We start from the raw sequence: 16,898 nt of genomic DNA on the forward strand, positions 1-16,898 counted from the left end.
GAATCTTAGTTAAGACTCTGGAAGAGATTATCAGTGGTTTATGAGCCCCCAGAGAGGAAGCAGTGGCCGCTGGGATGCAGCACGCACGCACCTGCCCACGGCACACTAGACCCGCCTTGGTTCACAGGGCTCATAGGCTGTGCACCAGGGAACTCACAGAAAGAGCTGTACTGGGGCTCTGGCATCACATGTTGCAGAGCTTTTTATGACATTTTTATGGGGGGAGGTGGAATTGTAAGGTTAATTAAGTGGATTTGCATCTGATTATAAGGAAAGGCATAATCAGTAGATCACTGTCACCTGAAGGGCGTGGTAGTGGAATGCCATAGGCTCTGTCCTCCATCTCTTCCTTCATGGCATTGTACAATCACTTGTATGAAAAACACATGTATATACAAAACAAGTAATGTTTATCAAATGGGCAGCTGACACAAACTGGGAGATATAGTGAATATAATCTGACGGAAACAGGATCTCAAAATGTAAGCTCAGATGTTACCTCATTTAGGAAAGCTGCTGTGATAGCCCACCATCCAAGTCTGAATTCAGTACCTGCCTTTCTATTCCCCTCCTATTCATCCATCTCTCATTGTTCCTGCCTGCCTTGTAGGTGTCTACCCACAGGCCGTTGATCTTGTGTCTCTCTCTTCCCAGTTCCTCACACAGTGGACTGCAGCCACTTACTGAATATTTGCTTCATTAAAGAACCAGTCATGACGAGCCACACTGAAAGGCTGAAACTATCAAGCTAAATTTTAATAAGGAAAATATAAAGCCCTGCCCTTGTGCACCCCCCATAACTAAACAAGCACAAGATAGTGACTAGGCAGCTTAAATCATAGCATGTATGGCAAAGAAATGAGGTGTTTAGACAAGGATAAAAGCACCTTGAAAAGTATGCTTTGCCCTTCTCCCCTCCCCGATTCAAACTGATCTTTATCTGCTTGAATAAAAATATATGGCACCTAAAACAAAGGATGTGAGAGTCCCTCTCCAAGCTGATTAGATCATGCTTAGATCATACAGAAAGTTCTGAGTGGCATATTTCCAGGAGGAAATCGACAAACGGGAACATGTTCAGAGGAGAGCCCCTGGGAGTTATGAAGAGTCTGAAAGTCTTACCGTAGTCATTCATTGTTTCACTCATTTAACTCATGTATATTAAGCATCTAGTATTTTCCAGGCAGTATGCTAGGTAGTGAGTGGTAGAGGAAAAAAATCTTATGGGCAACTGAAGGGAATAAACAAAGACCACCCAGATGAGAACAAATGAAGCCTATTTAATTCAGCGCCTGTTACAGAAAGGGAGTCAGCCACCATCACTTGCATTTGGCAGAGACTCAAAGGCAGGCAGGAGAATAGAAAAGGTCTATGGTGAGCAAAAGGCTTCAGGTATGCTCCGATTGGAGGCTGCTGGCACAGAGAACCTGGAGGCAGGGTGTGAGAAGTGGGGCATCTTACATGATTGATTTGGGAAGCATATTTGGCTTTCTCCAGTTGGTCCTGATTTGGAAGTGGGGGCAAAAATTAAGGAAGCTGTCAGTCATTGACCAAGTCCTGACCATTCTAGGACCGTTGCTGTAGAGATTATGGGTCTGAGTCTATTGTCATGTGTTCTGGCCATTGTCTGTATGTTCAGCCTCTAATATGGAGCACCGAGGAGAGAAGATGCAGGAGAACCTGGAGGTACACTGGTAACTGTATTCATCATACTGATAACTGTGTTATTCAAGCACTCTAAGGTTGACTATATTGAATAGTCCCGATGAATCACATTAGGACCAGTGGATGAAAGAGTTCTTTAGTATAGGAAATAACTTTTAAAAACTTATCTGGACATGATCTCAGTCAGTGGTTATCTGCTAAAGGAAGAATTCAGACGTAGGCTGGATGATCTTGTGGCAGTGCTATTGCAAAACAGATCACAAACCTTAACATGCACTAGAATCACTCGATATCTTGGGCTCTGTCCTAGACCTGCTGAATCTGATCGGTGGGGTATGATAGATGATTCTCTTAAGAAACATTTGTAGAAGATATGCAGACACTGTGTGGGTAGTTGGGCTAGATGGTTGTAAAAGTCCTTTCACCCAAGAGTATACTATCCTAACTTTTGCATAGCTTAGTCTTAACCAGAGAACAAAACATTCATTCATTTAACAATATTGATTGAGTAGCTTACATTATTCCATACTTTCCCTTTAGGCCTAAACCTCAAGTTCCATTAGCATGCTGCATTTCTACATGCCACTGACGTGGTCAGTGGTTGAGCATCGGCCTATGAACCAGGAAGTCTCGGTTCCATTCCTGATCTGGGCACATGCCCTGGTTGTGGGCTCAGCCAGGGGGCGTGCAGGAGGCAGCTGGTCAATGATTCTCACTCATCATTGATGTTTCTATCTCTCTCCCCTCTCCCTTCCTCTCTGAAATCAATTAAAATAGTTTAAAATAAGATAGTGATGAAAAGAACTCATTTGTTCATTTTGCAATGAGCATCCATTACATGCTGGGGCACTGGTCTTAGTTCTGGTGAGATAGTGATAAACAGACTGATATAGTCCTTTCCTTTCAGAGCTTATACTAGCAGAAAAAATAAGCAAAGTGTATTTACAGTAAAGGCTGATACATGTTGTTATGAAAAAGAAGATGGTGTGAAAACTAATCTTTTTGTTCTATTGTTTTTTATAGAGGAACTAGTAGTTCCTTTCCTCGAATTTGTTTTAGGTTTTAAGTAAAACTTAAGTCTTTGGGCCTTATCCCAGGAATGCTAAGGCTGGCATTTTGTGTTTGAAACCTCTCTGCTGTTGAATAAACATTCAAAGGGACATCCCTTGTCTGGGTTGACTCTGGGTATTTTAGAAAGCAACTCCAGAAATTCTGAGTTCTTTGGGTTCTAATACCTGTTCTAACCCTATTGCAATGGAGCTAATTTGCATTATATATTTCAAGCAAGTTCTTATTAAAAACACCCCACATCTTTTCCTGTGTGGAATGCAGGAAGGGGCTTAAGATTGGAAGCAGCTGCCTACTATCCAGTTCTGGCTCTGCCGCTAATTTATGTGTGATTTTGACCTCACTGGGCCTCCATATTTTCAAAATGCTAAATGATCCTTAATTATCCTAAAATTCTGATTTGGTTAAATCAAATGGAGGAAATGTCAGTTTGCACCTGCCTCTCCGCCTGACTTTCCCCAGCTACACAAATATATCAGAAGCCCATCACCGGCATTGAATGGATGCGAAATAACTTGCTTTTCTAACACGGACAAGTGTGTGCTGGGTGGCTGGGCTATGCTTCCGCTTCTCCGAAGGAGAACCCGGCCCGGAAGCCCCCAGCAAACTCTCTTCTCACCAACTCTCAGTCTCCATAATTGTAGTTATTACCAAGGGTTTTGTTTCAAACACAGCAGACCCTCAGAGACCCGAGATACTGCCACCTCTGACTAATTGTATCCCCATTGTCTGAAGACTTCCGTTCTTTGCCCACACCTGCCTAATCAGATTCCTTCCAAACTGACATTAACCAGATCACACCAAGTTCCCCTCCTGGAGCAGCGGCCCTGGAACCAGGCAGTACCCTTGAACCTGGCCCTGCCTTGACTGGGCTTGCTCTTCTGCCCCTGACAGGAACAACTGAAGTCCCAGTCTGCCTGCCGTCAAACCTCAAGCTATGATGTACACAGGTACATGGATATTCACATGCAAGAACATGGAACCACTTTTCATAATGAGAATTGTCCTTAGAATTTGTATGCTCTAAAATGCTATTTATTTATTTATTAACTTATTTATTTATCTGACTTTTATTGCAAACTTATTTCTGACATGATCCACACAATGCGGGTTAGATTCCCAGTCAACGGCATGTACCTGGGTTCTAGGTTCGATCCCCAGCAACCAGTCGATGTGTCAATGTGTGTCTCTCACATCCACATCAATGTTTCTTTCTCTCTCTCCTTCCCCCTCCCTTCCCTCCCTTCCATTCTCTCTAAAAAAGTCAAAATATCCTTAGGTAAGGATTAACAAAACGAAGCAAAACAAAAAAAAAAAACCCCACCTCTAGCTTTCAGGCTTCTTCCTACTTACATAATTTAACAATTTGAGGAACTAGTGATTTATTCAGAGCCAGGTAATAATTTTTTCTTGAACTCACATTTAGCTTTTTAAAAATGTATTTTATTTTTCTATAATTGGCAGAGCTTCTCCTTGTGAGGCTGAGCTTCAGGAATTAATGGAACAAATTGACATCATGGTCAGCAACAAGAAATTGGACTGGGAGAGGAAGATGCGGGCTTTGGAGACAAGGTTAGATCTTCGGGATCAAGAGTTGGCAAATGCACAGACTTGTTTGGATCAGAAGGGTCAAGAGGTACTGAATGTTTGTATTAATAAACATTAATTCTCGGACTATTATAAATAGTACTTAGTCTATCAGATTGTTTTTCATTACACATCATTTTTATGCAGCATCAGCAATAACAATTATTGCTCAAAATCCTGTCATAATGTGCTAAATGTGTTCTATCAAAATAAGTGACAGATCCTAAACCCATAAAAATGTGCTGATGTAGACAGAAATATAGTATCAATGCCATCTAGGAAAGTAAGCATTCAGTACGTGCGTGCAATAAATATTGCTGGCAAGGTAACATGTCAGTGCTTTTGCTGCTGTAGAAACATAGTTGTTGTCAAAGCTGGGTCCTTGGACAAGGCAGAGTTCAAGAGCATTTGCACTTTCTAATCCACTAGAAAAATATGTCCTAAAAGGAGTGGAATGTCAAGAGTTTGGTGAAGGATGTGTGTGTGTGTGTGTGTGTGTGTGCATGCCTGTGCGCATGCGTGTGTGTGTGTGGGGGGGGTGTGCCTGGCACCCATTCAAGAGGCGAGCCCTCAGCCCCTGGGAGGCCGCTTAGGCTGTAGCAGAATGTGTGATGCTCTCAGGCCTGCAGAGGAGTTCAGGAAAGCCACATGCTTTACCTAAGGTGGACTTCCGGGTCTGTGAATCTTTCTTTGGGACGAGGCAGAAGAGAAATGTTTACTAATCAAATATGGTCGATGTGTTCAGCAGCCACTTTCCTCCCTGTATAGGCCTCTCCCTGAATTTGGTTTCTGGCATAGCTAGCGATGTCATTGTTTGGTGTAGTTGACTGAGTTACTGGCTCCGGTTTCCCTTCCCGGTACCTCTGCGAGGACTGTTCTCTCACGGCCACACCTGTACCGGCACAGATGTGTAAACAGATGCCTCCCCTGCTTTCAAGCAGACAAACTCTGTAAGCCAAATCCTGTCGGACATTTTTTTTCATATGTTAGTTCTTATAAAAACGTAACGATTATTCCATCGTCCTGCCAAAGCAGAGCTCCCACGGAAGGCAGTGGGGCTTAAAGGAAGAGCTGAAGAGGGCCGGTAGGGCTTCTGCCCGCGGACCGATAACATAAGCCTGCCAAGAAGATCGTGCAAAGTAAATCCCACACCTTAATATGAAATGTGAGGGGATGAGGATCTTCTGCCAAACCTCCAGGCCGTACTGTCCCGATGTGTGCCCAGTGGAACAGTGCCAGCAATGTTTGTTTTTTGTGAATTTAATTAGTAATGGCTATTTTAAGCACTTTAGTACAAATATTTATGCTTGGTTTGGTACAGCAGTTTTATTTGAATTGTACCTCTCTTTTGCACATTTTTTAACTTTGTCAGGCAAAATTTAGTAAAATCAAAATTAAATTTTATTCTCAATGCAGGTGGGATTACTTAGACAGAAGTTGGACAGTCTGGAAAAATGTAACTTAGCAATGACACAGAATTATGAAGGACAACTGCAAACCCTAAAAGCTCAAGTAAGGAGACTCGTTCATTTAATATCACACATTTTGATATATGTTTTGACCTATAAAAGTTGTGTTGACTTTATTAAAATGGATTGTTTTAAGTGCAAGCAAAAGTTCTCATATTTTAACTGGAGGTTATATGTTGGGCCCTGTCTTTCACTGCTGTAGATGCACTGATTTTGTCTTTTACTAGATTGTCCGCTCTGTATCTTCTCGTTAACTGTTAGCACACTGCTAGACAAATAGCGTTCTGTTTGTCAAGTGGCTTGTTGGTTAATTATATAATAAATAGCTATGTGAACAACAACAATAAAAACTAAATTAGTATTTTGGAGTCATTACTCCCTCATAGGGAAGTCCTTTTTTCTACGGCAGTTTAAAATGTGCACATTTGCTATTATGAAGTAGATCATTGACAGAACAAAACTGGGTTTTATTACTTTGTTACTGGGAGGCTGTTTCAGAAATGATAGGGCTCTGCACACGTGATGAGAGGGATACTGCTTTCCTTCCGATTTACTCCCATATCTCCCACTGGGCTGGAGAACAGTCTCTCTCCCCAACCCAGATAACACATCGGGTGATAATCATCTGAGCATCTCCGGGCTAGTAGATGATACATCCTTGCTTACTTCGTAAGGGAATCAATAGCAAATATGCTTTGATCATGAAATTGTACTTTACAACCAACGTTTTTTGGAGTGCAAAGATTTAATAAATGACAATATAGTTAAAGGAGCCCAAAGTAGCTAATGCTCTTCCTTAAGTACCGTTTTTAGGGAGGTGACCAGCCATTAATATTGGAATATGAAACATTTGATGCCATGTAATAGGTATGATCTTATTAGTCTTAGACATTTTGCCTGCAATTTAAATAGCTGCCACTAGGTGGTAGCTTGAATTATGAAACATGGTTTTTCCTTGCTGAAACTAAACATTTAACACTTAATGAGAATCAACCTTGCATTTTCTATAAAGATAAAGCTCTAAAATTGCAACATAAATATGAAATCACTATAACTGATCTGGAATAAGTTTGAAAATATATAGATACAAGTTGAGTATGATCTCTATATTATATTTCACTAGTTCAGTCATGCTTGTCAAATCTTTAATTTCTTGCATGTTTTTTAAGCCTGTTGTTAAAATGTTTTGGGCCTTGTTTACAGGTATTGAACAGTCATTTAGTATATGAATCCTAGACACTTGATGCTTTGCTTGGCTGCTGGCTAAACAACAAATATCTTCATTGCAATTTCACAGAAATTTAGTCACAGTGCATATTAGCATATTAGACGCTGTGAGAAGTCCTGCTTTAAACACATGCATGTAGCCTTTTTAGTCCATCATTTTCCAAGCATATCTGACCATGGAACCCTTTTTATTTTTAAACCCAAACCTACTATACTGTAGTACAGTATTACAAGGTAAACACCGTCAACAGGTGTTTCAAAGAACACACTTTGGAAACATTACATTATTGTTGAACCATCTGCTTCCACTGCTGTTTTTGCTTCTCTTTTCTTCTCTGGTTAAAAGAACGGAAAGAAGAGAATTAGGGAGGGAGAACAGAAGAGAAAGAAAGAGGGAAGGAAGTAAAAAGACAAAGAGAAGAAAGTACTATGTACTGACTTGGTTTGTATAATAGCTAGTAATATGTCATTTTTTAACGAGAAAATGCTGTCTTGTGGCAAACATGCTTTTGTTCTTGCTAGCTTACTCTACTGCTTCCTTCTTTGAAATTCCTGGTTTATTTACAATTTCATTTTTCTAAAATACATTAAGGATACACTTTACTGCTCTCTGCCTTGAATAGCTCAACTCTGCCAAAGCTTTCTTGTAGAAATTGCTTTTTTTCAAGGGGATATTTTCTTTTCCTTCTAACCATAATAAAATTGTTATATATATAAATTTTTTTGAGATTTCCACTTCTATAAACCTGGAGGAGATTTACTTTTCCCTATCTGTCCTGTTAAATGCAACTAGAAACCCTGGACATTATTTATAACAGTATAAGGAGACTCCGAGAAGTAAAGAGAAGAGACAGACAATTAGGACCATGGGACCCAAGGAACAACATGATAGTGAGTTCCCTGGGATCTCTATTTGTCTCTTATGTCCCAGACTGAGTAACAGAGAAGCCGGCAACCTAGACACTCCAGTGGGCACAAACAAACAAAAAGAGCCCCAACGAAAGACTTCTCTCTTCAGCCAAAAGACCAATGAAAAGACAGCCTCGCAAGATTAAACATGATTACTGCAGCCAAACACGCCAGAAAAAAGACTACAACCCCAAACCCATCCCACCAGCAGAGACTCAGTAGACAGACTAGCCCAGCCCAGACCCTCCCCTGCCTGGGAGGTATCAAAGAAGATGGAGTGAAGAGCCAGGAATTTCCTTACCACTGGGCATTAACAAAGCCACTCCCCCCACCACCACCCAACCCATAGTGTCCGTGGAGACCATGTGAGAGCCTAGATTCCTATGCTCATCTGCTGGTGATGACGCATGCCTCCTCCTCCTCTCTGGAGTGGTATGTGGAAGCCTAATGAGGAGTCAGGTTGCTCACCATCCCTCTGAGGTAACAAGGCTACCTAACCTCACTACAGTATCCCTGAAGGCCATGTGAGAAAAGCAACAAGGCACCTATGCACCTCAACCTGAAGTCCCACTGCCACTCAACATCAATAAGGAGCACCTTTCCTGGGTTACCAACTAAGGCCAAGACCTGGACTTCCACTGCCAGCTGGAAGTAATGAGATAGCATGCCATTTTCCCTGCTGGAATGTTATCAGAAGAGGACTGCTAAAACACAATACTTAAATAAAATCCAGAGTGTCATAACACAATACCCAAAAATGTATAGATTTCAATAAAAACATCGCTCATTTTACCAGAACCAGAAAGATCTCAACTTAGATGAGAAAAGATAATCAAGTGATGCCAATAGTGAGTTAAAACAGATGTTAGAATTATCTGACAAGGATTTTAAAGCAGCTAGTATGAAGATGCTTCAATGAGCAATTTACAAACATACTTGAAACAAATGATAAAGTAGAAAGTTTTAGCAAATAAGTAAAACTATAAGGAACAACCAATTATAAATTTTATAACTGAAAAAATACAATAACCAAACTAAAAAAAAAAGTCAATGGATGGGCTTACAAGCAGAATGGAGAGGATAGAGAAAATAATCATTTGAAAACAGCAAAATAGAAATTACCCAATCTGAACAACAGAGAGAAAATAGATTAACAGAAAATTAACCTCCAGAACATATAGTACTATACGAAAAGATTGAAGATCTGTGTCATCAGAGTCCCAGGAGGAGATGAGGGCAGGGTGGGAATGAAAAAGTATTCAATGAAGCAATGGCTGAAAAGTTTCAAAACTTGGCAAAAGATGTAAACTTACAGACTCAAGAAGCTTAGTGAAACGTGATAAACCCAAAGACACCGACACCAAAAGAACACATCATAGCCAAAATTCCGAAAACTAAAAGGCAAAGAAAATATCTTGGAAGCAGAAAGAGAGAAATAACATCGTACCTGTAGGGAAAAACCAATTCAGGTAGGAGATTTCTCATCCAAATCCATGGAGGCCAGAAAGAAGTGGAATATTTTTCAATTTCTGAAAGAACAGAAATACCAACCCAGAATTCTATGCCCAAGAAATCTATGTCTCAGAATAAAGGGGAAATTGAGACATTCTCAAATGAAGGAAAACTAAGAGAATTTGTCACCAATATACCTACACTGAAAGGATGGCTAACGGAGGTTCTTTCAGCAGAAAGGAAATGAAAAAGAATCTTGAAACATCAGGAAGAAAGAAAAAGCACTGGAAAGAGTAAAAACATCTACACTAATAAAAGAGAAACATGGTAATTGGTGTCGACCGCTACCCTTCCCATTGGCTAATCAGCGTATCCTTATGCAAATTAACTGTATGTTGAGGAAATACTTAAGACAACAATGTTATAAATGGATCAGGGTAAAGGGGCATAAAGAGAAATACATTTCTATACTTCATTTGAACTGGCAAAATCTCAACACCAGTAGAGATTTGTGTTAACAATGTACATATAAAATAATACCTAGAGCATCAACTTAAAAAGCTATATGAAGAGATATATTCAAAAAACTATAGGTAATTTAAAATGGAATTCTAAAAAATGTAAATTAACCCAGATGGAGACATGAAAACTGAAAGAGAGAAACTGATAGGGGGGGCCTATAATTATAGATAGAGCACCTGAATTAATGTGAAAAATAATCATATTATTTTAAATCTTAGAACACATATACTTATGTGAATAGGGGGTTAAGTTTCTCATATGTGAATAGGGGGTTAAGTTTTTCTTAAGTTTCCTTTTCAAGGCCTGTGCGAAGCGACTGAGGAGTGACACAGCTGTGAATCCAGCAAGCAGAACCGATAAGCATGGTCAGGCCGGCCCACCAGGAGTCAAAACATCATCTCATCAACATTATCTCATCGCCCAATGACTAAGGACAATAGCTGACGTCCATTCCAGCCTCACCCTACCCTTTTCCCCTTTATAATCCTGTCCCCTGCACCTTACTGTAAGGCAGGATTTGATGCTTGTAAGTGCCCTATCTTCTTGGTTGGCTAGCCTTCTCAATAAATGCCTTATATGATTCAACCCTGCCTTCATTATTGGACATAGCAACAGGCAGTCCAAACCCAGGTTTCCCGGTAACAAAACCAAAAACTGGAGAACAAACAAAACAAAACAAGTCAGGCTTAAGCCCTAACATCAATAATTACATTAAATGGAAACAGTCTAAATATACCAATTAAAAGATGGAGAAATGACAGAGTAAATTTTAAAAATATGACACATCCCTATACAGTACTCTATTCCAGACACTCACTTCAAATAGAACTATGTGTGTACATTGAAAGTAAAAAGATAGAAAAACACACCAGGCAAATATTAATTTTAAAAAAGCAAAAGTGATGACAGGATAATTCAGTGGGAAAAGACTATTGTCTTCTTAACAAACAGGAAAGGGACAACTGAATATCCACAAAATACAAAGAATTAAGTTGGAACCTTCCTAAACCATAAACAAAATTAACTCAAAATTAATCAAAGACCTAACTGTAAAAACTAAATCTGTAAAACTCTTAGAAGAAAACATTAGGAGTAAATATTTCTAACTTTGCATTAGGCAACGGTATCTTAGATTTGGCACCAAAAGCACAAGAAAAGTTTGATAGGCCTGACTTCATCAAAATTGAAAAACCTTTGTGCTTCAAAGGACACCATCAAGAAAGTCAAAAGACAAACACACAAAATGGGAGAAAACATTTGCAAATTATATCTCTGATAAGTGACCAGTATCCAAAATCTAAAAATAACTTGTCAACAATAAAAAGACAAATGACAAAATTTAAAAACAAAGATATGAATAGACATTTCTACAAAAGAGATACAGAAATGGCCAATAAGCACATGGAAATGCTCAGCATCATTAGTCATGAGGGAAATGCAAATCAAAACCAAAATGAAATAATCCCTCCACACCCACTAGGGTGGTTATAATAAAAAAGATGGACCATAGCATGTGCAATGAGGATATAGAGAAATTGGAACCCTATATGTTGCCAGTGGGAATGGAAAATGATTTTGAAAACAATTTGGCAGTTCCTTAAAAAGTTAAACTTAGAGTTTCCATATGACCCGGCAGTTCTACTCCTAGGTATATACCTAAGAGAAATAAAAACATATGCCCATACAAAAACCTGTACAAATGTTCAGAGCAGCATTTTCACAATATCCAAAAAAAGTGGAAATAACCCAAATGTTCATAAATAGATGAATGGATGAACAAATGTGATATGTCCATGCAATGGAATATTAGCCATAAAAAGGAACAAAGTATTTACTGGTCCATGTTATAATATGGGTGAATCTTGAAAGCATTATGCTAGGAGAAAGAAGCCAGACACAAAGGACCACATATTGGATGATTCCATCATGATGACATGATCAGAACAAGCAAATCTATAGACACAAAAAGTGGATTTTAGTAGTTACCAGGGGCTTGGGGAAGGAGGAAATGTGCAGTCACTATGAATAGGTATGACATTTCTTTTTGCAGCAATGAAAATATTCTGAAATTAGTGTGAAGGTTGCACAATTTTGTGAACATAGTAAAAATCAATAAATTATATAGTTTAAAGGGTGAATTTTATGGTAGATGAATTATATCTCAATTTTTTAATTATATGAGAAAAAAGATAGCAGAAGTGACTACTTAGTATTCAATAAAGTAGCATCATTGTCCATAGCTTTGTTTATAATACCCCAAACTGGAAATAACCGAAATGTTTCAATATGTGAATGATTAAAAAAAACTGTGGTTACATCCATACCATGGGATTATAGTGAGCAATAAAAATATATTGGACTGATGTCAATTTCCTGGGTTTGATATTGTACCACTAGAGGCCCAGTGCATGAATTCGTGCACAGGTTGGGTCCAGCTGGCCCCACCCCGATTAGGTTCGGGGCCGGCCAAGGGGAGGGGCTACAGGGGGTTGGTCAGCCGGCCCTCCCCCCTGGTTGAACTCCTGATTGAGGGGACAATTTGCATATTAGCCTTTTATTATATAGGATAGTTCGTTAAAGTGTAAATATTAGGAGAAACTGGGTGAAAAGGATTCAGAACCTCTCTGTAATATCTTTGTAACTTCCTGTGAATCTATAATTATTTGTAAATAAAAAGTAAAAAAACAAAACAAAATCTTTTGTAAACATACAGAAATTTGCTCACAGATGTTGATAAACCATGCTGCTTTTATTATTTGACAGTAAAAAAAGAAACAAAAATATAATAGTCTAAATTATAAAAAGAATTCTTGGTAAGAGAAATTTATCAATTTTGATATTTAAATTTCCTTAACTTTATATCAACATGAGTAAGCAATTTCTGTTGTTTCTATCTTTTAAATTCAATATTTCATTTTCCTGAATAAAGTATAAGTTGGTTATTTTCTAGATTGAGACACTGAAATTAAAGCTGGCAGCACAAGATGGCACTAAATAAAAATAAGGAAAACACTTGACTTTTTAAAATTATGAGCTTTACTACATATGGTTAAGCCAAACTGAACAAAACATTTATCAAGTGAGTCACTGTTTAACTGTGCAGTTAATGAAATCCCAAATTTACCTGGGAGCTGAATTGTGTTCAGCTTCAATAAGTTAGTTTTAATAACTGGTTCTGTTTGCACTAATTGGAACATTTAAGCTTTACTGCATTTTCTAATCATGACTTAAATTTTCAAAGAGGTACACCAGAAAAGAACTCTGGTGAAATCAAGTTAGGAATTACCAGTAATAGTAACATGTTAGCATTCTCTATTATTTACAGTTTTCCAAACTAACTAATAGCTTTGAGAAACTGAGATTACACCAGATGAAACAAAATAAATTTCGACGAAAAGAGTTACCACCACATCTCAAAGAAGAAACACCCTTTGAACCAAGTAATTTGAACCAGAAATTAGAGGTGAGCTATGTTTTCCTAGTGTCTTCACGTGTATTAAAGATCGATTTTCCTTGTGGTGGGGGGGGGGGGCGGGCTATTTGTCTCTAGTGTACACACGGCATGAGCAGCTATGGCAATGAACACCATTACAGATCAACTTCTCATTGAATACATTTTCATAGTGTACCTTCCACTCGGGCACTTTGATTTATTCAACTTCCACACATATCAGCATTTTTGGAAAGAAAAAAAAAAGTTAAAAGAAACTGCAGACGTTGAGTGAAATTGAAGGACATCCCTGGGGTCTGTTAGAGCGAATATCTAATAAATCTTTTAATTCCTACTTAACTATTAGGAATTAAATCCCAGTGAAGCCCCACAACAGTTTTCAGAACAGAGTGTGAAGTGGCAGGATTTTTTCTTTAAAGAGGTAGTGCCACTCCAATTTAGCCACCACGTATCACCTAGAATGTCTAAAACCTCGGTCCCTTGAAAGTTCTACTATGTCACAGATGCACTCACTCTTATCCCCTTAACGTTCCGGCCTTGGAAAAAATAAGCCAGCTATTTTTCTTCCCTACGCTCTTGAGCACTCTGCCTACAGGTCATGTAACAGCAGATAGAGATTCTACTATAAAGTCCTATTCCCTGACATCAGATGAGTTCCCAGTGCCGCTCAGTTGTTTTCTAATTCACCTCCAGTTGACCCTTATCGTGTTATCTCACTCAGTTTCTTTCATTGTTCTCAAGCCCAAACCCCAGCCAACGATTTCAGTTTCTTCCCCCTTGTGGACAGTGTTCTGCACCTCCCAGTCACCCAGGCAGGAACCTTAGGAATCTCCCATCTGGTCCTTTCTCTTATTCCTCATGCTCCAGCCCAGGTTTCCCCCTTCCTTTTCCAGTGCCTCTCATCTCCTTCCTTCTATCTAAATTTCATTGCCTGGTTTGATACTTTATCATCTCATTCTTCAATGACCAATCCTTCTTAAACTTTCCTCCTAAATAATATATTTTTTAATTCTCACCCAAGGAGTGAGGGTATTTTTTCCATTGATTTTTTTTAAGAGAGAGTAGAAGGGCAAGGATAGGGAGGTAGGGAGGGAGGGAAAGAAAGAGAGAGAGAGAGAGAGAGAGAGAGAGAGAGAGAGAGAGAGACATTGATGTGAGACACGTCCATTGGTTGCCTCCTGCACATGCCCCAACCAGGGGGAGGGGGACAATCAAACTTGCAACCCAGGTACATGCCCTCGAACCTGCAGACGCTGAGTGAAATTAAAGGACATCCCTGGGGTCTGTTAGAGCGAATATCTAATAAATCTTTTAATTCCTAATTAACTATTAGGAATTAAATCCCAGTGAAGCCCCACAACAGTTTTCAGAACAGAGTGTGAAGTGAGACCCTCCAGTGCACAGGTCGGTGCTCTAACCACTGAGCACGCTGGCCATGGCTCCTCCTAAATATTTTTAAGAGCAGAAAAAAAAATCTTGGATCACAGCCCTAAAACCAGCCTGTTACAATAACATTGCTGGAAGTTTGGGATTTGAGTTTTTAAATTCCTGCAAATTTTGTATTCTACCAAATAATGAACATACACTTTTAATACAAAATGACTACCACTATGTACAGTTGACCCTCTAGGAAAATGCAGTGTGCATAACCCCCGGCGCTTGCAGTGGGGTAACTGAACTGGCTTTAGAAACAGACCAGTCTCATGGGAGACGGCTAAAGATGGGCACCGTCTGCACATGTGCTTTCACGGAAAACGCAGCAGTCCAGCCACTGGTGACCCATCTGACTGACTCTCATGCGGGTTAGTGGGAAAACCACATTCGTTCAGACAAAGAAAACATTAAGTTAATATTAACTACTTTATGTGCACACTTTTTACATTTAGGAAACTAAATACTTACATAAAATATGTCATAAAATTATAGTGGAGCCCTGACTGGTTTGGCTCAGTGGATAGAGCGTCAGCCTGCGGACCAAAGGGTCCCGGGTTCGATTCCGGTCAAGGGCATGTACCTTGGTTGTGGGCACATCCCTAGTAGGGGGTGTGCAGGAGGCAGCTGATCGATGTTTCTAACTCTCTATCCCTCTCCCTTCCTCTCTGTAAAAAATCATTAAATATATTTTTAAAAAATTATAGTGGAACTTAGTCACAAAATATGACATTTATATTTGTACAAAAATGTTTAGGCACACTATGTGCTTCAGTTTAATTTCTGTTTAATTGTATAATTATGGAAACACTTCACGCAACTGTTTTTACTTAGAGCCATGTGAAAAATTAATATGTAGGAGATGGGCTGTTCCAGTTTCAGTCTGCATCTAAGCTTTTCCTTTGGGACAAACATCTATACGCTGCTAGAGTAATAGAGCCATGGGAAGCAGCGCGCTCTAGTACAACAGGACAGTTTACAGCTTAAAGCAGGTCATGACTGACTAGTGTTTGCCCTGTGACCTTTGGGCACGTTGTTAACCTCAGAGATTCCATTTTATCATCAATAAATGGGGCTGAAAATATCTTACAGGTGACATTGTGGTTATGAAAGAAAAAATATATAAATATACATATATATTAATTATATGTGTGCTGAAACATTCAGGGGTGAAAATACATGAGGTTTGGATGTTGTCTTAAAACACTCCCAACAAAAAAGGGTTAAGAGAGAGGTGAAATAAAAAGGGACCAAGCCAAAGGTCGTTAAACTAGTGAAGGGTACACGGAAGTTTGTTATACTTTCTACTTTTATGTAAGTATGAAAATTTTCACAATAAATAGTTAAAACTATCTTATAGGTGGAGGTTTGTAGAGTCCTTGACATACAGTAATTACTAAGGAAATGTTTGTTTCATTTCTCAATGTTTAGTAGAGGGATTAAAATATATGTGTATAGTCCTGGCTCAGTGGATAGAGCATCGGCCTGCAGACCAAAGGGTCCCAGGTTCGATTCTGATCAAGGGCACATACCTTGGTTGCAGGCTTCTCCCCAGCCTGGGCCCTGGTCTGGGCACGTGCAGGAGACAACCAATCGATGTGTTTCTCTCACACCAATATTTCTCTGTGTCTTTCCCTCTCGGTTCCACTCTCTCTAAAATTCAATGGAAAAATATTGTCGGGTGAGGATTAAATATGTGTGTGTGTGTGTGTGTGTGTGTGTGTGTGGGTGTGTGTGTGTAAATATGTAAAATAATATATAAATAAAATAATGTAGCTTCCACTAGAAACTCTAATTTTAATAACCCTGACCCACTCTCAACTTTAAAAGCCTAGAAAAGGCTTTCCAGCCACGGAGAACTTCCTCAGACAGCTCAGGCAAGTCTGCAGACTCTCTGGAACCTGAACTGACCACCAGTCCCTACAAAAATCCTCATAAAGCTCTCCAGGTCTCTTTGGGCCCCATAGGTACTGGATATTTGGTGCTTACTAGCTGATCTTGAAACCAATACAGCTGTAAGACCAAGGAAGCCAGGACCTGCTGATAGGTCTGTGACACATTTCTAGCCTTGCTTGGCCTCACTTCTATCTGTTGTAGAATTTGTAAGTGGTTGAGGT

At 39.4% G+C, this 16,898-nt stretch overlaps 1 protein-coding gene across 1 annotated transcript in view; it reads left to right on the plus strand.

The window, feature by feature from the left end:
• DEUP1 (deuterosome assembly protein 1) overlaps positions 1–16,898 on the plus strand; it is a 75,616-nt gene that overhangs the window by 11,883 nt on the left and 46,835 nt on the right. The window contains exons 2-4 of the mRNA XM_006092761.3: positions 4,198–4,369; positions 5,737–5,832; positions 13,225–13,362. Of these exons, the coding sequence (XP_006092823.1) occupies positions 4,198–4,369; positions 5,737–5,832; positions 13,225–13,362 (406 nt within the window). The remainder of the gene's footprint in view (positions 1–4,197; positions 4,370–5,736; positions 5,833–13,224; positions 13,363–16,898) is intronic.

This window comes from Myotis lucifugus, unplaced genomic scaffold (assembly GCF_000147115.1).
Source record: "Myotis lucifugus unplaced genomic scaffold, Myoluc2.0 scaffold_104, whole genome shotgun sequence".
NCBI classification, from domain to species: domain Eukaryota; kingdom Metazoa; phylum Chordata; class Mammalia; order Chiroptera; family Vespertilionidae; genus Myotis; species Myotis lucifugus.